Genomic DNA, 22,404 nt, shown 5'->3' with positions numbered 1-22,404 from the left:
TTCTTTGATGGAGCCGCATTGGACAAAGTTTAGAGACGAAAAGCCCGGGTCATGCTGCAATTCCGGTAGTGGGGCGAGTGATCCTTCCCGTAGTAAATGATCGATAGAGATGTTAGAGTACTTTAGTCGGTCTCTAGTTTGCCCTGAGTGTGGCATTGAATGGGCTAGAATGTCCGAGAGCCTAAGTATGGGGGAGAGAGACAGGGCTAAGATGCCACTGGAGTCTTGCCATATAGAAGGTCATTTCTAACATAAATAATAGTATTTCTAGTGTAAATGAGACCTAATAGTGTGAAAAAGTTGTTGCCTAAAATGTTGTAAATCTTACATGTCACATCGTAATATTTTTAGGTCCCTCCCGGAGGTAACCGTAGCCAGTACGAGGAGATTGACATTCCTGTGGCTCTTCTTAGCTACACAGATATGCTAGATATCAGTAAGGTAAGACATAAGGCAGGTTTTACTTAAACCACTGTATGTACTAATATTAGAGATGCTTGAATAGTAAAATGGTTTCAAATTAAAGTTAAGGTTTCAAAATGTTTGAGGTTATAATGTTCTGAAACAGCAAAAGAAGTCCTGCTCCTTACTGACCCCCCCCCCCTCCATCAAGCTTTCTGATTGCCCTTCAGCATTGTTTTCAATCTGAGCTTTTAGAGCGTTGGGACGGTTGTATAATACCGCACTACTATTACTACACATTTATGCAGGCTAAGGAACTGAACTCTCTCTTTTACGGCTCTGTAACATGATGGTGGTTCATGGAAATGACTTGCTCACCATGATGCACTATTATAGTGTAGGGCGGATAGGAGAGCAATATCTATACGCTGTAAATGTTATTTTTGACATTAAATGGATTAAATATATAAAATACAACACTTTCTTTAAAGCGCACCTGCAGCAGGATTGTGCTCAGTAAACTACATACACTGTCAAGTTGGCGACATTACACTGATTAAAATGATAGCTTGGTTGATAAAATCCGTGCTGTGGTTCTTGTGTAATCTTTATTTTCAGTTTGGAGATAATGATATGCCCGTGCTTCATGGCGGCCTGTGAGGGGCGCTCTATCTGGTGCTCTGCTTGCATATTCATCTGTTTGCTCTTATGACCGCTCACTGTGCCTTCACCGACCTGCCTTCTATTTTACATAATGCATCTAGTAGTGCGGTGCTAGGTAAAATAGGAGGAAGGTCATTGAAGGCACAGTGAGCTGTCATAAGAGCATACTGATGAATATGTAATCAGAGCACCAGATAGAGCGCCCCTCACAAGCCTCCATGAAGCACGCGCATATCATTATCTCCAAACTGAAAGTAAAGATTACATAAGAACCACCACATGGATTTTGTCAACCAAGGTATCATTTTAATCAGTGTAATGTCACCCACCTGACAGTATATGTAGTTTACTGAGCACAATCCTGCTGACAGGTGCGCTTTAATTGTCTTTGTTGTGAATGTAAATTGTTAACTTTTTTCTTTACTTTTTTTCTTCAGACATTTGGCCAGTCTGTAAAAGTGGCGATGTATGCACCAAATGAACCTGTTGTGGACTACAACATGGTCATCATTTTTATAATGGCTGTAGGAACAGTCGCTACTGGTGGCTACTGGGCTGGAAGCAGAGATGTTAAGAAGTGAGTAAATCTGCCGAGGTATGGTTGTAATCACAAATCGTTACCACTTTAAGTGTAAGACCACGGCCCCACTATCTGTATTTGGTCAGTATTTTTTATCAGGAGTGGGAGCCAAAACCAGGAGTGGGTGATAAATGCAGAATTGGTGACTTGTTTCTATTATACCTTTTCTCTGATTGTTCCTCACCTGGTTTTGGCTCCCACTCCTGAGAAAAAATACTGAGCGAATACTGATAGTGGGGCCGTGGCCTTAGTTATTTAGTGAGTTAACATGAAAAACCAGGCAATTGTTATTTACTGGCAAAATACATCAATTTGTCTAATATACCATGACAATTTAATTTGGTCACTTACATAAAAATATTTGCAAGGTGCTCTGAACTCTACAGGTTCTTGCATCACTACATTTCAATGCCTTGAGTGAGTGTACCCTTAAAGTCGTATTCCCATCTCCAAGATCCTATTCCAATATGTAGTAGGTGTAATAATAATATTAGCAAATACTACATTTCTAATTTGAGGTATAGTTCTTCAGATTCATTATGTTGCTTACCCCATGTGCAGGGCATTGCAGTAGCTTAGGTAGCCATGGTTATGACGACTCATAGTGCATATAGTGACAGTTAGTTGTTAGTGGTCGTAACTATGGATACTTAAAGGGAACCTGTCACCAGTTTTTTCCGATATAATCTACGGCCACCACCTTTCAGCCCCATGTGACAGCATTCTATAATGCTGCACATATGACTCCAATTCACCCTGTAAGACAAAAAATCATGATATAGAGGCTGGTGCTGGTTGGTGCAATAACCTCAGGAGGCAGAGGCTCCTTACGTGCACTGGGCATGAGAGATCGTTTAATGGCTGATTAGCATATAAACTGAAATATTAATCTATTGGGAATGCAGCAACAGATAGAAGATATAAAGGTGTCAAAGAATCTACAGTCAGGAAAGAACAAGAAAAGAAATGTATCAGTTTCTGGTTTTAATTTTTTTTAAAAAGTGATACTTTTCCTTTAAAAACCTGCATGCCCATATTTATGGTTTGGAGGTTATTCTTACTGACTTTTGGCAGGCACTTAAAGTTTTGTTTTGAACATGCATAATGAAACTAAATCGAACATTCAAAGGGGTTGTTCGGTCTTAAGCTACAAGTCTGCAGGGACGATTTGCATACATGGAGTCATGTGCTGACTAGATGCCTCGATCAATGCAAGTGTGTTGAGCAAGGCCGGATTCAGTCTAGTCGGAAAGTGGCCGGAAGTATGCGAATCACATACTTGCGGTCATATGACTGGAGAATCCTCAGTGTGCAGACTTGTGTCTTAAGACCAGACAGTTACATTGATCTAGATCAATCTACTTGTCTGATGCCAATGAAACATTATGGTGTCTCTTTTCAGGAGCTATATGAAACACAAGAGGGATGATGGAGCAGATAAGAAACACGATGATGAAACTGTGGATGTCACTCCCATAATGATCTGTGTGTTTGTCATTATGTGCTGCTCTATGTTGGTCCTTCTCTTTAACTTCTACGACCGTTTAGGTAAGGAAATTGTATCCACAGACACACACACAACTCATTGAACCTGTTTGTGACAGCCAATTCTGGGTTAAATGTCTAAGTCCCATTTTTCAACTCTGAAGTGTCACTTTATTAGGTAATACTATGTAGAATCTTTACTGAGTTGAGTTTTGCCCGCTGCTGTTAATTCCTTAAATGCCGCTGTCAATCTCCGAAAGTTGCATTTACAATGAGTAGCCTGAGGGAGCGCCCTGTTCCACATTCCCACTGGTTTTCTGACATGATCACGGGGTGCCTATTGGTTGCTATGGAAAGACCCCCTACACCTGCCATTATGGTGCTCCTATGAAGACTAGCATGTGGCTGGCGCTTATAGGAGACTGTGATTTTTAACTATATACTGCAATAGCATTGCAGTGCACAGGACTGCTTGTAATCAGTGTGTGTGCATAAAAGCTGAATGAGTTTCTGGGATCCAGACAGAATCTTGCATCTTTCATACAGCCACTGACGTTTCTGGATTGTGAGTCATGGGGAAAGCAAAAGAATTGTCAACGGATCTACGGGAAAAGGTAGTTGAACTGTATAACACAGGAAAGGGATACAGAAAAATTATCCAAGGAATTGATAATGTCAGCAGCGTTCAAACTGTGATTAACAAATGGAAAATCAGGGGCTCTGTAAAAACCAAACCACGGTCAGGTAGACCAACAACAATTTCAGCCAGAACTGCCAGGAAAATTGTTCGGGATGCAAAGAAAAACCCACAAATAACATCCGCTGAAATTTAGGACTCTCTGAAAACTAGCGGTGTGACTGTTTCAAGATGCACAATAAGGAGGCATTTGAAGAAAAATGGGCTGCATGGTCGAGTTGCCAGAAGAAAGCCATTACTGCGCAAATGCAACAAAGTATCTCGCCTACAATACGCCAAACAGCACAGAGACAAGCCTCAAAACTTCTGGAACAAGGTAGTTTGGAGTCATGAGACCAAAATTGAACTTTTTGGTCACAACCATAATCATTACATTTAGAGAGGGGTCAACAAGGCCTATGATGAAAGAAACACCATTCCTACAGTAAAGCACGGAAGTGGATCGCTGATGTTTTGTGGATGTGTGAGCTACAAAGGCACAGGAAACTTGGTAAAAGTTGAAGGAAAGATGAATGTTGCACGTTATCAGCAAATACTGGAGGCAAATTTGCACTCATCAGCCCAGAAGCTGCGCATGGGACGTACTTGGATGTTCCAACATGACAACGATCCAAAACACAAGGCCAAGTCGACCTGTCATTGGCTACAGCTGAGCAAAGTGAAGATTCCTGTTCAGGAATTTACAGTAACTGGAGGCTTGTGTGTGATATATATATATAGCTAGTTCCATATATATATGGACAGAGACAACATTTTCCTAATTTTGGTTCTAGACATTACCACAATGAATTTTAAACAAAACAATTCAGATGCAGTTGAAGTTCAGACTTTCAGCTTTCATTTGAGGTTATCCACATTAAAATTAGATGAAGGGTTTAGGAGTTTCCGCTCCTTAACATGTGCCACCCTGTTTTTAAAGGGACCAAAAGTAATTGGACAGATTAAATAATTGTAAATAAAATGTTCATTTCTAGTACTTGGTTGAAAACCCTTTGTTGGCAATGACTGCCTGAAGTCTTGAACTCATGGACATCACCAGACTCTGTGTTTCCTCCTTTTTAATGCTCTGCCAGGCCTTCACTGCGGTGGTTTTCAGTTGCTGTTTGTTTGTGGGCCTTTCTGTCTGAAGTTTAGTCTTTAACAAGTGAAATGCATTCTCAATTGGGTTGAGATCAGGTGACTGACTTGGCCATTCAAGAATATTCGACTTCTTTGCTTTAATAAACTCCTGGGTTGCTTTGGCTTTATGTTTTGGGTCATTGTCCATCTGTAGTATGAAACGACGACCAATCAGTTTGGCTGCATTTGGCTGGATCTGAGCACACAGTATGGCTCTGAAGACATCAGAATTCATTCGGCTGCTTCTGTCCTGTGTCACATCATCAATAAACACTAGTGACCCAGTGCCACTGGCAGCCATGCATGCCCAAGCCATCACACTGCCTCCGCCGTGTTTTACAGATGATGTGGTATGCTTTGGCAAGAGGCCTGATCCCTGTGTCTGGGACACCTTTAGCCTTGGAAGGCAAGAGGCCTGGTTCCTGTGTCTGGGACACCATTAGCCCTGGAAGGCACGTGGCCTCGGGGGGGGGGGGGGCACACCTGGTGAGCCTTAAGCCACAGTTTTGGCAGAACAGAACAGATGGAAGCCGCTAGACCCGGCAAAGGTAAAAACGCTGCTTGATATGGGCATTGATATTGTTACCTTGCTGAAGGCTGTATCTGAAGCCAAGTGGGCATATCTGCCACTGAAAAGGCTCTAGGATATTACATGTGTAACATTCCTGCGAGCCACTGAGATGGACTATGTTATAGGCAGTTTATGATGTTTAATAAACTGCTGGACTGTAGATTACCAGAAAACGTTGCATGTGTGCTTTAATTGACCCGGTGAAGTGAGTGCCCCTCAACATGATGAATAGCGCTACCTTACAGTTGGTGGAGAATGCGGGCAAACTGCAGCCTGGTTGCAAGGGGTAACGGCACAGGACGACGGACGTGGATGCAAGCATCTGGCTGTGGCTCGGTGGGGCCACGAAGATTAAAGCATCTGGCTGTAACTCGGCGGGGTTACGAAAATTGTCGTCGCACTCAAACCTGGTTTGCGGTGGCTTGGTGGGACCACGAAATTTTTTCCAGGGAGAGCGGTGTGAGCAGCGTACCGTGATTGGCTGTGAAGAGAGCAGCAAATGAGACTGAAGCTATTGAGCGATTAAAGCGCCTGTTAAAATTGCAGCAGCAGGTATTTAAGAAACGACAACAGGACATGTTACAGGAATGGCAGGAGCTGTTGGCCCCTTATAGAATGGCAGCAGCGGACCATTCCTTGAGTTCTCCTGTGGCGCCGGTACTATCCCAGAGTGCCCAGGGAGGTAGTAAGAGATGTTGTGAACTGGGTCCTAGGACTATTGCGGGTTTTTTTTTTAGAGTACCCCCTACAGGTATAGTTGCCCAAAAGGAGGCGGAGTTTCAAAAAGGGGTGGAGCATACAAAACCAGAAGTGGTTACTGTTCATGTGTTGGTACCACCTAAAAATGACAATTCAACCGTTGATAACTGGGTAGCTCCAGTAGAAGGGGTTGACGTCAAAGTGGGAGGTGACTTGTTGGTCCACAACACCAGGGGGAGTGACACAGACCCCACAGCTGACTGTGACACTATGAAAGTAGAAAGAGAGTTCAGTCAGGAGGAGTTAAACGAGGTGAGAAAGTCCCCCTCTCGTCGTCGAAGGCACAAGGGCCACAAAAAGGTTGCTCCTGTAGCCTTTGCTGAAAGGGTAAATAAAGAAAATGCTGTGTGCCTTTATTCCAAGTGTGGATCCTCCTTTAGAAATAGAGGAGACCAGGATGGAAGAGGAGGTGGCCAATCTTGACCAAGAGCTGGAGCCTGTCAGACAGCAGTATCAGAGTGACGTGCAGCAACTAAGGAAAAACGTACAGAACGTGTCCCCGGACCAGCTGAACCTGGAGTCTGAACAGCAGAAAATATACCAGGTTGTGAGAAACTTGCAGCGAGAACTGGAGGAAAGCAGCGAGGAAATCAACAAATGGAAGGAAATGTTCCAGAAAAATAAAGAGGACCTCCACAAAACCAAAGAGGAGGTTTTTGAGTTGAAGTTTGACAAAGCGGAGTGTGAAGATGAATTGTGCGAGATGAAAGATCGTTTCTCCCTGGCACAGTTAGAGCTGTACCAAGTGAAGAAAGGCTCTGTGGATGCGGAAGAAGCAGAGGTCTCAAGAAAGGAAGCGCAGAGATTTCAGGAGCAGGTGAAACAGCTGATGCAGGAGAAGCGAAGGCTGGATGAGGGTCTACACCAGAGGGATAGGGAGCTATCTGCCTTAAAAGGGGCGCTGCAGGATGAAGTTTCTGGACGTGATCAAGACCTAGAACGACTGCGCGAACAGTTCAACTGGGAGCTGTGTGAATCCAAGAAGGAGTATGGTGAACTCATGAGGGAGCTGCAGCAATTCCAGGACCAAGTAAAGCCTCTAATGCAGGAGAAGGAGCGGCTGGAGGACTCTGTTATAGGCAGTTTATGATGTTTAATAATCTGCTGGACTGTAGACTACCGGAAAACGTTCCATGTGTGCTTTAATTGACCCGGTGAAGTGAGTGCCCCTCAACATGATGAATAGCGCTACCTTGATAGAGAGAGAGATAGAGAGATAGATAGATAGAGAGAGATATAGTAAGGTAGCGCTACACCGGGTCAATTAAAGCACACAATCAACGTTATACAGTATATATGTATATTATTATTAATCATTCACACACACACACACACACATACACACACAGTTGTGCTCAAAAGTTTACATACCACGGCAGAATTTTTTGCTTTCTCGGCCTTGTTTCAGAGAATATGAATGTATATAATTATATTATACACACACCACCGTATTTTGCGCTTTATAGGATGCATCTAGATTTTAGAGGGGGAAAATTAAGACAAAATAAATATTTTGAGCCAAATAGTTCCATTTTGACTACCCCCCACCATCCTTAGGAATACACCCATGTACTGAGTGTATTCCTAAGGATGATGGGGGTGGTAGTTACATTTTGACTACCATCCTTAAGAATACATCCGCGTATAGTATACAAGTGTGTAGTCTGAAAGATGAGGAAGGTGGTAGTCACATTTACAATGAACACTTTGGTACACTCTCTGGAGTGCTTATACTAAATATGACTACAATCCCCATCCTCCTTCAGAATACACCCATTGGTACTGTATATTTTGAAGGATGATGGGAGTTGTAGTTACTGTCTTTCAGTGTGTCTGCTCGCCTATAAAGCTCTTTAGTAAAGCCCACAGGACCTTTCATAAAAGGGACACTTTTTTTGTCATTGACAGATCACTGATTGGTGGAGGCAGCTCAGCAGCAGTTCCCTCCACCAATCAGTATCCAGCCCTGCAGAGAATTGCTCTCCTCTGCACTAAATAGAGGATTAAGTAGCTGTGTGTCTGCCCACCGCCATGATACACAGCCCGCACCGCCCGCCGGCTGCTTCACATCACTGCCCGCCACAAGGAATGCCCGTGGCAAGCTTCCCCTGGGCCGTGGTGAATGATAGCGCAGTTTGCACTTTCATGTAACTGCTTTATAAGGCACACTGAGTTTTTTTCCCCTCACTTTGAGGGGCAAAAAAGTGTGTCTTATAAAGCTAAAAATATGGTATATATTATACATTTTCAAATAATAGACCCGATCGGGAATCGCCTTAAAATTAAATCGAAATGCCAGAATTTTTTTTGGTCTCCACATCTGTAACAAAATGCAACTATAGACTCTTGTTGCCAGGTCCAAATTCCAAAAAAAGAATTAATTTTTTTTTTTTTTTTGCACCGAACAAAAAAGTTATGGCTCTTGAAAGAAGGGGAGGAAAAAACCAAACCCCCACGAGAAGGGGTTAAACTAGAGGTCATAACACACAAACTAGTTAATAAACAACACTTGCTACATATGCCTTCTTTGTAGCAGCAGCATTTTTTAAACTTCTTATTTTGTTAGTATGTTGAAAAAAAATAATTTTACTGCAAAATTTTAACCCTTCTCTGGAAATTTACAAATCCTTTTTTATGGACCTATTCAGTTTTGAATGTGACGTCAAGAGGTTAATAATATCTTGCTACCTTGCTTTCTCAGGTACAGTGGGATCCCCCCAACAATCGGCAAGTTCTAATCTTGTTTCTTTTCCTACAGCTAAGAACTGTAGGCAAAAAACAGTAGGATGTTTTCAACTGAACACTTTTTTGCAAAGTTACTTTATTTTGTTATATGTATTCTAGTTGCATGTGAGCTATAAAAGCTATGAACTATGTTTCCTATTTCTATTGTTTTGTTTTCTTTTACACACAGTTTACATAATCATTGGAATATTCTGCTTGGCTGCATCAATAGGGCTATACAGCTGTCTTTCCCCATTTGTTCGCATAATTCCGTATGGGAAGTGCAGGTGAGCACACAAATACAAATTATTTCTAGTTCCACAATGAAACATTAGTAATAAGGCTGTGTGCCCACGATGCGTTTTTTAAGTGTTTCCGCAGCGGCAAAAACGCATGGTAGAAGGCCTGCCATGTTCCCCAATGATAAAAAAACGTAGCACTACCAATTATTTTGCGGCAGCTCTGCATTTTCGCCGCCATAGACTTGCATTGAGCCGCTTCAAATCCGCAAGTATGTAAAACTACTTGCGGAATTGAAGCGCATTTGCTGCGATTTTGGAACACAAGACCGCAACAAATGGGAAGTGACCTCATGCCGGGGCGTTCCTGCCATCCCAGACCATCCCATAAATCCAGGAAGACAAGAATCCCATACCATTCCCGTCTTCCTGGATCATGCCTGAGCATCTGGGGTGGTACAAAAGGGATGGACCTGAATGTCCCGGTCATGATCAGGGTGGTGTGTGTCTGCGGGTGTCTGCAGGTGCTCTGTGCGGTGTCTCCGTGCTGACAGACATAGACCGATGTGACACTACTACTCCCATCGACCTATGTCTGTCCCCCGTCCACTAGTGCCAGCAGGATCAGCTCGATGGGAGCAGTAGTTCCCATCAGCCTGATCCTGCTGTTAAAATTGCCCTAATGTGTCCTCTAAACTGCCCCCATATGTTAGTTTTTGGCCCCCATAGGTTTATATTTTGCCCCTATATCTTTTTTTTTTTTTTTTTTTTTTTTATATGCCCCCATATTTTTTTGATTTTACATATTTATTTATTTATTTTTAATTTACAGTCCCAATTTTTTTATTTTTTTTTGGTCCACAAATTTTAAAAATACATTTCATTGGTGGCCAGTGGTTGCCTAAAATAAATTTAGTTTATACATTACCTGTCCCCGCCGATCGCCACCTAAAATAAAGTAAAAAATAAAAAAATACACCTATACTCACCTAGACACCTAATTCCCCGAAGCCATCGATCTCCTGTAATAAAATATTAAATAATAAACCACAAGTGTATCCTTACCCCTCCGTAGTAGTCCACGAGTGTCCCACGAAGATCTCCAGTTTAGAGCAGCCACATAAAATGTGACTGCTCTAAACCACCGCCGCCACTACAATGACGGGGCCGTAAAGCAGCCCCGTCATTGCATAAGCAAGTTCACCGGAGTTCAGCTAGCGCTGCTCCGTGGAGCTCCTTTACGGCCCCGCTGACCGTGAGAAATTCCCACGGTACAGCAGGGCCGTAAAGGAGGTCTCCGGAGCTGCGCTGACTGAATGCACTCTGGTGAACTTAGTCAGGGGCTCACGTTACCGGGAGCGGATGTGTTCCCGGCAGTGTGAACTTATAGCAGCCATGACAGCTGTCACATCTCCAGATGTGACAGCTGTGCATGGGAGATCAGCGCAGGAACGTGGACAGGTAATTATTTTTTTTTTAGTAAATTAATAATTAAATAAAATTGTGTCGTTTATTTCAAATAAACTATTTTTTTTTCTGGGTCTAGTGTTTTTTTTTTTTTAAACTCTTTGTAGGTTAGTAATGGGGGTGTCTTATAGACGCCCCTCATTACTAACCTGGGCTTCATGGCAGCTGGCGCTGACATGAACCCCACCACTATTACCCCCTGCCACCGCACCAGGGCAGCGTGGAAGAGCGAGGCTAAGTGCCAGATTTGGCGCACAAATATGATGCGCAAAAATCTGGGGCGGCTGAGGGCTGATATTATAGCCTGGGAGGGGGCCTATAACCATGGCCCCTTTCTAGGCTATTAATATCAGGTCGCAGCTGTCCGCTTAGCCTTTGCTGGCTCCAATTTATAGGGGGACCTTATATATATTTTTTTTTGGGGTCCCCCTGTAGAATGGGCAGTAAAGGCTAAGCTAACTGCTGCGGCCTGATATTAATAGCCTAGAGAGGGGCCATGATCCTTGGCTACTTCCCAGACTATAACATCAGCCCTCATCCGTCTGCTTTCCCTCTGCTGGTTATTAAAAATACGCGTGAGCCTACCCAATTTTTTTTATTTTTAAATACATTGAAATGTAAGATTATTATACAGCGTATGCGTGACCAATCATACATTGAAATGGGTCTGTGTGTGTCTCCGGTATGTGTGGAAAAAGTCATCACCACTTGTACCGGAGATTCTGACGTGTGAAAGAGCCTCAATTGGATATTGGGGGGAGGGGTTGGTCGTGTGTGTATACAGTGCAGACCAAAAGTTTGGACACACCTTCTCATTTAAAGATTTTTCTGTATTTTCATGACTATGAAAATTGTACATTCACACTGAAGGCATCAAAACTATGAATTAACACATGTGGAATTATATACTTAACAAAAAAGTGTGAAACAACTGAAAATATGTCTTATATTCTAGGTTCTTCAAAGTAGCCACCTTTTGCTTTGATGACTGCTTTGCACATTCTTGGCATTCTCTTGATGAGCTTCAAGAGGTAGTCACCGGAAATGGTTTCACTTCACAGGTGTGCCCTGTCAGGTTTAATAAGTGGGATTTCTTGCCTTATAAATGGGGTTGGGACCATCAGTTGTGTTGTGCAGAAGTTTGGTGGATACACAGCTGATAGTCCTACTAAATAGACTGTTAGCTGCTTTTTTCTTGCCATAATACAAATTCTAAGTAAAGAAAAACGAGTGGCCATCATTACTTTAAGAAATGAAGGTCAGTCAGTCTGAAAAATTGGGCAAACTTTGAATGTGTCCCCAAGTGCAGTTGCAAAAACCATCAAGCGCTACAAAGAAACTGGCTCACATGAGGACCGCCCCAGGAAAGGAAGACCAAGGGTCACCTCTGCTTCTGAGGATAAGTTTATCTGAGTCACCAGCCTCAGAAATCGCAGGTTAACAGCAGCTCAGATTAGAGACCAAGTCAATGCCACACAGAGTTCTAGCAGCAGACACATCTCTTCAACAACTGTTAAGAGGAGACTTTGTGCAGCAGGTCTTCATGGTAAAATAGCTGCTAGGAAACCACTGCTAAGGACAGACAACAAGCAGAAGAGACTTGTTTGGGCTAAAGAACACAAGGAATGGACATTAGACCAGTGGAAATCTGTGCTTTGGTCTGATGAGTCCAAATTTGAGATCTTTGGTTCCAACCACCTTGTCTTTGTGCGACGCAGAAAAGGTGAACGGATGGACTCTACATGCCTGGTTCCCTCCGTGAAGCATGGAGGAGGAGGTGTGATGGTGTGGGGGTGCTTTGCTGGTGACACTGTTGGGGATTTATTCAAAATTGAAGGCATACTGAACCAGCATGGCTACCACAGCATCTTGCAGCGGCATGCTATTCCTTCCAGTTTGCGTTTAGTTGGACCATCATTTATTTTTCAACAGGACAATGACCTCAAACACACCCCCAGGCTGTGTAAGGGCTATTTGACCAAGAACGAGAGTGATGGGGTGCTACGTCAGATGACCTGGCCTCCACAGTCACCAGACCTGAACCCAATCGAGATGGTTTGGGGTGAGCTGGACCGCAGAGTGAAGGCAAAAGGGCCAACAAGTGCTAAGCATCTCTGGGAACTCCTTCAAGATTGTTGGAAGACCATTTCCGGTGACTACGTCTTGAAGCTCATCAAGAGAATGCCAAGAGTGTGCAAAGCAGTCATCAAAGCAAAAGGTGGCTACTTTGAAGAACCTAGAATATAAGACATATTTTCAGTTGTTTCACACTTTTTTGTTAAGTATATAATTCCACATGTGTTAATTCATAGTTTTGATGCCTTCAGTGTGAATGTACAATTTTCATAGTCATGAAAATACAGAAAAATCTTTAAATGAAAAGGTGTGTCCAAACTTTTGGTCTGTACTGTGTGTATGTATATATGTGTATATAAATGGTGAAAAGGGGTTTGACTAGGAAATGACATCAAATTGGCCCTTTTTTTTTTTTTTTTTTTCACGAACTTTATTTGGCTTCAAAAAAGCTTACAAAACGCATGAAAAATGCACATAGAATCCGCATGCGTTTTTCTGTCAAAGAGATGCAAAAATGGTCAGGAAAATTTCTGCTTCATTTCTGCATCGTGGGCACATAGCCTTAGGCTGTGTGCACACAATGCTTTTTTAATGCGTTTCCGCAGCGTTTTTGCAGTTGCGGAAACGCATTAAAAACGCATGGTAGAAGGCCTGCCATGTCCCCCAATGATAATTCGCATGTGCTGTGCACATGCTGCGGAAATTTCCGCTGCGGATTATCATTGCGGAAAAAAACGCAGCACTACCAATTATTTTGCGGAAGCGCTGCGTGTTCGCTGCCATTGACTTGCATTGGAACGCATGGATTACGCATCACTGTATATGTAGATGCGTAATCCAAGCGTTCTAATGTGCGGATGGCACCCGGGTGTAGATGAGAGGAGAGTCTCCTCCACACCCAGGTACCATTAAAAAATCTGTTAAAAAAAGAATAAAATAAAAAATAAATGTATACTTACCTTCTGTCGGCCCGCGCACGGCTCCTGCTTGGTTCCCGGCACTTTGCAGTGAGTTGAAGGACCTGCGCTGACGTCAGAGTCATGTGACGGGTCACGTGACGCTGACGTCGGCAGGTCTTTCAATTCACTGTTGCCGGGAAGGGAGAACGGAGTGAGCGGGACACCGGGGGCCATCGGAGGGTAAGTATACATTTATTTTTTTATTTTTACCACTTCCTCGGGTCACACTATATAAATCCATGCCGGTTGCATGGATTTATATAGTGTGACCTAGTTGTCAAGCACTTTCCAAGTGATGCTAATCGCTTGGAAAGCGCTTGTCAATCCGCATGCGGAAATGTCAGTGAATAACGCTCCATTTCCGCATGTCCCTGGCAGGAAAACGCATGTACAATCCGCATGCGTTTTTTCTGCCAGGGAGATGCAGAAACGCTCAGGAAAAATCCAGAGCATTTCTGCATCGTGGGCACATGGCCTTAGTCTGATAAAGAAGATTATATTTGCTCCTAAAACAACGGAAAATCCAAACAAATATGAATGATTTTATCTCTAATTGTCCTTGTGATCTTTCATTCCTCCTCTTAGGGTGCCAGAAAATAATCTACCCTACTTCCATAATCGCCCACCTATTTGGAAACTTCTGCTAGCGAGCTTCTGCATTGCTGTCAGTGTGATATGGGGAGTATACAGGAATGAAGACCAGTAAGTAGTTCTAATCACACAGAAGGCAGAGTCTGGAAAACCTCCATGATGCACTTTTTAGTCCACTGTTTTATATCTTTCAGATGGGCTTGGATACTCCAAGATATTCTTGGAATAGCTTTTTGTCTGTACATGTTGAAGGCAATTCGCCTACCGACATTTAAGGTGGGTATCAGGATAAAATCTGAAGGTTAACTTCGCACGAGGCAGCAATGCAATAATTGTAGATGTCATTGCAAAAGACGTGTCATGCATGCCACCAATCATGATGACTGTTTTACGGCAGCAACAGTGGAGATGAGTGATAAACACTGGCTATGTGATGGCTACATACAGGTACATCTCACTAAATTAGAATATCATCAAAAATTTAATTTATTTCAGTTCTTCAATACAAAAAGGGAAACTCATATATTATATAGAGTCATTACAAACAGAGTGAGTGATCTATTTCAAGTGTTTATTTCTGTTAATGTTGATGATTATGGCTTACAGCCAATGAAAACACAGAAGCCATTATCTCAGTAAATTAGAATAATTAACAAAAAACACCTGCAAAGGCTTCCTAAGCTTTTAAAAAGGTCCCTTAGTCTGTTTCAGTAGGCTCCACAATCATGGGGAAGACTGCTGACTTGTCAATGACTGTCTTCTGGACATCTGTCACTAGGTAAATGTAAAGTAAATTTTGTATTTAATTTGGAAATCAAGGTCCCAGAGTTTGGAGGAAGAGTAGAGAGGCCACAATCCAAGCTGCTTGAGGTCTAGTGTGAAGTTTCCACAATCGGTGATGGTTTGGGGAGCCATGTCATCTGCGGGTGTAGGTCCACTGTGTATTATCAAGACCAAAGTCATCGCAGCCGTCTACCAGGCAATTTTAGAGCACTTCATGCTTCCCTCTGCCGTCAAGCTATTTGAAGATGGAAATTTCATTCTCCAGCAGGACTTGGCACCTGTCCACACTGCCAAAAGTACCAATACCTGGTTTACTAACAACAGTATCACTGGGCTTGATTGGCCAGCAAACTCACCTGACCTTAACCCCATAGAGAATCTATGGAGTATTGTCAAGAGGAAGATGAGAGACACCAGACCCAACAATGCAGACGAGCTGAAGGCTGATATCAAAGCAACCTGGGCTTCCATAACACCTCAGCAGTGCCACAGGCTGATCGCCTCCGTGCCACGCCGCATTGATGCAGTAATTGATGCAAAAGGATCCCCGACCAAGTATTGAGTGCATTTACTGAACATACATTTCAGTAGGCCAACATTTCAGATTTTATAAACATTTTTCAAGCTGTTGTTATAAAATATTCTAATTTACTGAGATAATGACTTTTGTGTTTTCATTGGCTGTAAGCCATAATCATCAACATTAACAGAAATATACACTTGAAATAGATCACTCTGTTTGTAATGACTATATAATATATGAGTTTCACTTTTTGTATTGAAGAGCTGAAATAAATTAACTTTTTGATATTCTTATTTAGTGAGATGCACCTGTATGTGCCTGGCTCAGGTAGCCATAGTAACATAGTTTTTAAGGTTGAAGGAAGACTAAGTCCATCTAGTTCAACCCATAGCCTAACATGTTGATCCAGAGGAAGGCAAAAAAAAACCCATGTGGCAAACACTAAGCTCCACATTGGGGAAAAAAATTCCTTCCCGACTCCATACGACAATCAGACTAGTTCCCTGGATCAACGCCCTATCAAGGAATCTAGTATATATAACCTGTAATATTATACTTTTCAAGAAAGGCATCCATGCCCTTCTTAAATTTTAACAGTGAATCACTCATTACAACATCATGCGGCAGAGAGTTCCATAGTCTCACTGCTCTTACAGTAAAGAATCCGCGTCTGTGATTATGATTAAACCTTCTTTCCTCCAGACGTAGAAGATGCCCCCTTGTTCCTGTCTCTGGCCTCAGAGTAAAAAGATCAGTAGAAAGGTCTTTGTACTGTCCCCTCATATACTTGTACATAGTAATAAGATCACCCCTAAGCCTTCATTTTTCCAAACTAAATAACTCCAAGTGTAATAACCTGTCTTGGTATTGCAGACCCCCCCAGTCCTCTAATAACCTTGGTCGCTCTTCTCTGGACCGTCTCTAGTTCAGCTATGTCTTTCTTATACACCGGAGACCAGAACTGTACACAGTATTCTAAGTGTGGTCGCACTAGCGACTTGTATAGAGGTAAAATTATGTTCTCCTCATGAGCATCTATGCCTCTTTTAATGCATCCACCTAAACGTGAGCTTGTCATCCACCAATACACCCAGGTCTTTTTCAGTTACAGTTTTGCCCAGTGTTTTACAATTAAGCATATAATTATACATTTTATTTCCTCTGCCCAAGTGCATTACCTTTCATTTATCCCCATTAAAGCTCATTTGCCATTTATCAGCCCAAGCTTCTAGTTTACATAGATCCTCCTGTAATATAAAATTGTCCTCCTCTGTATTGATTACCCTGTAGAGTTTAGTGTCATCTGCAAATATTGAAATATTACTCTGTATGCCCCCTACAAGGTCATTAATAAATATGTTAAAAAGAAGCGGGCCCAATACTGACCCCTGTGGTACCCCACTGTTAACTGAGACACAGTCTGAGTGTATTCCATTAATAACCACCCTTTGTTTCCTATCACTGAGCCAGTTCTTAACGCACATACATATATTTTCCCCTATCCCCATTGTTCTCATTTTACGTATCAACCTTTTGTGTGGAACCGTATCAAAAGCTTTTGAAAAGTCCATATACACAACATCCACTGCTTTTCCTTGGTCCAGTCCAGAACTTGCCTCCTCATAAAAGCTGATCAGATTAGTTTGACAGGAACAGTCTCTCGTAAACCCATGTTCATATTGGGTCATGAGGTTATTCTTCTTCAGATACTCTAGTATAGCATCTCTTAGGAAACCCTCCAGGATTTTACCCACAGTAGAGGTTAAGCTTACCGGCCTATAATTTCCAAGTTCAGTTTTTGTCCCCTTTTTGAGTATTGGCACCATATTTGCTATACGCCAGTCCTGTGGTACAGACCCTGTTATTATGGAATCTTTAAAGATTAAAAATAATGGTCTATCTATGATGTTACTTAACTCCTGCAGTACTCGCGGGTGTATCCCATCCGGGCCCGGGATTTGTCAACTTTAGTGATTTTTAGACGCTGCTGTACTTCCTGCTGGGTTAAGCAAGTGACATTTAATGGAGAATTTTTGTTATCACTGATCATGTTTTCTGTCATGCGATTTTCTTGTGTAAATACTGTTGAAAAAAAATCATTTAGCATATTGGCTTTATCCTCATCCTCATCCACCATTTCACCCAGACTATTTTTAAGGCGGCCCACGCTATCATTTTTTAGTTTCTTACTATTTATGTAGTTAAAGAATATTTTTCTGGCAGTGAGTGAGTGTCTGTCTCAATGTTTGCTGCCTTCATTTTGGTTTTTCCAGAATTTATTTAATTTTCTGTATTTATTTAATGCCTCATCACTACCTACTTGCTTTAGTTCTCTAGATGCTTTCTTTTTGTCACTTATTGCGCCCCTTACAGCTCTATTTAGCCATAGTGGTTTCCTCCTATGTCTAGCATGTTTATTCCCATAGGGTATATATTGTGCACAGGTCCTATTCAGGATGCTAATAAATGTCTCCCATTTGCTTTGTGTAGTTTTATGTCTCAGGATATCGTCCCAGTTTATTGCACTAAGATCATCTCTCAACCGTTGGAAATTTGCCTTCCTGAAGTGTAGTGTCCTTGTAACCCCTCTACTACACATCTTATTAAAGGATACATGAAAACTTATTATTTTGTGATCACTATTACCTAAGTGACCCCCAACTCGTATATTTGATATGCGGTCTGGCCTGTTGGTTAATATTAGGTCTAGCAGTGCCCCCCTTCTTGTTGGGTCCTGAACCAGTTGTGAAAGGTAATTGTATCTCATAGTAGTCAAAAACCTATTACTTTTGCTGGAACTACAGGTTTCTGTTCCCAAATGTATTTCAGGCTAGTTAAAGTCCCCCATAATAATGACTTCTCCTTGAGTCGCTGCTTCATCTATTTGCTTTATGAGGATATTCTCCGCTGCTTCATTTATTTTTGGAGACTTATAACAAACCCCTATCAGTAATTTATTATTTTTTCCCCCTCCCCTTATCTCTACCCACAGGGACTCTACATTTTCATTAGATTCACATATATTGTCACACAAGATGGGTTTTAAGGATGATTTTACATATAAACACACACACACCCCCTCGCTTGTTTGTACGGTCATTTCTGAACAGACTATAGCCCTGTAAATTAACTGCCCAGTCATGGCTCTCGTCCAGCCATGTCTCAGACTCCGATATCCCCATCATGTCATAATTATTTTCCAACAAAATTCATTCTAATTCCTCCATTTTGTTGGTGATGTTTCTGGCCTTAGTGTACATGCATTTTATGTATCTCTCTGTACCTCTATTCCTTCTTACTATATTGTAGTTCTAACCCCACCCCCAATTTCTTTTTGTGCCCAGGTCACTATCTGCACTATCTTTCCCACCTATAATATGAATACCCTTCCCCACAATCCCTAGTTTAAACACTCTCCAACCTTCTAGCCATTTTCTCCCCCAGCACAGCTCTACCCTCCCCATTGAGGTGCAGCCTGTCCCTATTGTAGAACCTGAAGCCAACTGAGAAGTCAGCCCAGTTCTCCTGGAACCCAAACCCCTCCTTCCTACACCAATTCCTGAGCCACTTATTGATCTCCCTAATCTCCCGTTGCCTCTCTGGCTTGGCACGTGGTACAGGCAGTATTTCAGAGAATACCACCTTGGAGGTCCTTGCTTTAAGCTTACAGCATAATTCCCTAATTAAGGACCTTCCACCTACCTCTAACTTTGTCATTTGTGCCAATGTGGACCATGGCCGCTGGGTCCTCAATAGCCCCTCCCAGTAATCCGTCAACCCGATCAGCGATGTGCCGGACTCGAGCGCCAGGTAGGCAGCAAACTGTTCGACGATCCCTGTCTTTGTGACAGATTGCCCTATCTGTTCCCCTAATAATTGAGTCCCCCACTATCAGCACCTGCCTGGCCTGCCCTGCTCTCCTATTTCCCCCCTTACTGGAGCTGACACTCCTCCCGGCTTTCAGAGGACATGCCTTGCTGCAGCACTACCCCTATATTGACACCCCCCTCATCTGCCAACTTTGCAAACTTATTGGGGTGTGCCAGATCAGGACTAATCTCCCTGGCACTCTTCCCTCTACCCCCCTTACCCCTTCTAAATGTCACCCAGCTAGCTACCTCACTGTCCTGCAGCTCCATACTACCATCCTCCCCCACATCTACCCCAGTGAGCAGCTGACTCCTTTCCATATTGTCTGTCTATGGATCTCAGTTTTGCCAGCTGCTCATTTAGATCCAGTACCTGGGCTTCCAAATGCACAACGTGCTCACATCTCGCACAGCAGTATGCACCCACGACTGGATGTTCAAGGATTGCATACATGTGGCAAGATGTACACTGGATAGCATTGTCAATAATGGAGCTCATTTCCTAATGAGGATTGCACTAGACAAAAATATTAAGTAAAAAGAAATGTAAAGAATTAATAAAATACAGACAGAAATTCAGTCCAAATTCCTCCCTTCCAAACTCCCTGAATCCAAAGTCACTGAATCACAAGTCACACACTTCCGTTCGCACATACACTCCGGTCACACTCGCTAAGGAAGAAGATTTAAAGAGTTTTTTTTATTTTGTTTGTTTGTTTGTTTGTTTTTCCCTTTAGCAGCAATCCAACCTACAGCTCAATGCACTACCAAAGGACTGGAAGCCCCAACCAGCTGCCCCTTATAAACCCTTAATTATGACTGCTCAACATTAATTACCCCTTGTGAGTATAGCTACACCTCAGGATTTAAGTGCAATGTAGTTAACCCTTAAACACACAGGTAGTAAAATAAGAAACTATAAAGCTGTAGAGAGAAAATAGGTTTTAAAAAGCCCAATAAAATTAAACAGGTAGAAAAGCACTCAGTAGTTCACAATTCAGCAACTCGCAGCAATTCACACAGGTATTTGCTGCAGGATTCCCAAATACCTCTTCACTGAATCACAAGTCACACACTTACTTCCGTTTGCACTTACGCATGAACCTGAAAATTCTGCTAACATATGAGCTTGAGTTGCATTGTGGAAAAAGCAAGTGCTTCATTTCTCAGGAGCTAAGAGACACATGTATAATCAATGAAAGACTGATTGCTATTCTGCTAGTTTTATTGGATTGGTTTGCACTGATCTGGTACTTTTTAAATCACTCCTTTTGCAGTTTTCCTCATAACTAGTAATGTGACAGTTCGATGGACTGACTACGCAGGTCCTGCACCTGTCTTTAATCTTTCTCATGTGAGAAACTCTTCTAATCGTCTACATTTTCTTTCAGAGCTGCACTTTGCTCTTGTTTGTTCTCTTTGTATATGACGTCTTCTTCGTGTTCATCACGCCATTTTTTACTAAGGTAAGTTATGACTTGCACTAGAGTTTCACAGATATTGACTCCTAGTCAAAAAATCTGCTTGCTATTCAGCATTTTGAAACCATTTTTCTGTCTGCAGAGTGGTGAGAGTATCATGGTTGAAGTTGCTGCAGGTCCATCAGATTCATCTACTCAGGAAAAGGTAGTGTCATTTGATTCTTAACATTTGAGTGCTGAGAAATATGCCCTGTCATTTTGGAGTGGTGGCTGCAATCGCCTCCACTCCATCCCTTGCCTATACAACTGAAAATGGTGTACAGTGCTCGGCTTTCTTAGGCTGTCCCTTAGACAATGAATGGATAAGTAATGCCTTGAAATGTTAGGTATAATCCGTTAAGGCAAAGTTCTGTGTTTTTCATGCAAAATTGTTTGAGTGATTTTATTATTAAGAATCGATGGTAAAAGTTTAGAAAACTATGGACCATAGAAAGTGTGCAGCCCCAATCTCCTTTATAACAAAGTATATGATTAGGTGCTTTTTCATTTGATAATTTTTTCTTTTTTCATACCAGCTTCCAATGGTTCTGAAAGTGCCAAGATTAAACTCTTCACCATTGGCTCTCTGTGACCGGCCATTCTCTCTTCTAGGTTTCGGAGACATATTAGTGCCAGGTATTGAGAATTGGTTAATAGTTTTAAGTAATTCTATTCCTCACATTCTGTTTAATAACACTGCCTCATAGTTTTGCTACTTATTTTTTTGGTAGTTGGTATACATTTTTAACAGAATTGTTAAAGGGATTGTGTAACCAGGTTTTTGCTACCACATCTGAGAGCAGTATGATGTAGGAAAAGAGACCCCGAATTCAACGATGTATCACTTAATTTACTGAGTGCTGCAGTTGTGATACAATCGGAGTTCTTAGATGCAGCATGAGGCAGAGCTGAGAAAGCTGACCCCGCCCACCCCAGGCTCTGTATGTACATTGTCTATTGACAGTGAGCTGCTAATCACAGAAGGGGGCGTGGTCAGATAGGTCTCATGCCCTGCTGTAGGTGCTGTAGTGATAATGTCCTGGTGATAAAACCTTCACTGTAAGTAAATAACAGCACATAGCTTGATAAGTGACACATCACTGAATTCTGTTTTTAACCCCTACCTCATGCTGTCCTCAGATTGCATAGCAAAAACCTGCTGACCGATTCCCTTTAACTCCTTTTTTAGGTAATTTTTCTATTTTTATGTTTTAACAAAAGAACCAAGAATAAAGTCAAATGTATGCCTTCAATATGTTAACATGCCATATGAACTTACAAAGAAAACTAGACCAAACGTACTAAAGTGTGTGTGTGTGGGGGGGAGTTCAGTATGAGGCACATAGACAACTGAAAGGTAAGGATTAGGAATTGAGGGTATGATGTATTCTTGTATATGATTATCCAAAAGAAAAACTGCCGCTTGGTATATGCGGG

The 22,404-nt window shown here is 42.1% G+C and overlaps 1 protein-coding gene across 4 annotated transcripts in view; it reads left to right on the top strand.

The window, feature by feature from the left end:
- Positions 1-22,404, top strand: part of SPPL2B (signal peptide peptidase like 2B) — a 65,823-nt gene that overhangs the window by 28,935 nt on the left and 14,484 nt on the right. For all 4 annotated transcript variants that reach the window (XM_073636900.1, XM_073636899.1, XM_073636902.1 and 1 more), the window contains exons 4-12: positions 352-441; positions 1,503-1,642; positions 3,048-3,193; positions 9,191-9,287; positions 14,327-14,443; positions 14,527-14,608; positions 20,899-20,973; positions 21,071-21,133; positions 21,504-21,603. In XM_073636900.1, the coding sequence (XP_073493001.1) occupies positions 352-441; positions 1,503-1,642; positions 3,048-3,193; positions 9,191-9,287; positions 14,327-14,443; positions 14,527-14,608; positions 20,899-20,973; positions 21,071-21,133; positions 21,504-21,603 (910 nt within the window). The remainder of the gene's footprint in view (positions 1-351; positions 442-1,502; positions 1,643-3,047; positions 3,194-9,190; positions 9,288-14,326; positions 14,444-14,526; positions 14,609-20,898; positions 20,974-21,070; positions 21,134-21,503; positions 21,604-22,404) is intronic.

This window comes from Phyllobates terribilis, unplaced genomic scaffold (genome assembly GCF_046119375.1).
Source record: "Phyllobates terribilis strain yellow unplaced genomic scaffold, ASM4611937v1 Scaffold_1__5_contigs__length_1240528914, whole genome shotgun sequence".
NCBI lineage: Eukaryota > Metazoa > Chordata > Amphibia > Anura > Dendrobatidae > Phyllobates > Phyllobates terribilis.
Note: the sequence above shows the minus strand (reverse complement) of the source record. Positions and strands in the feature narration are given on the sequence as shown.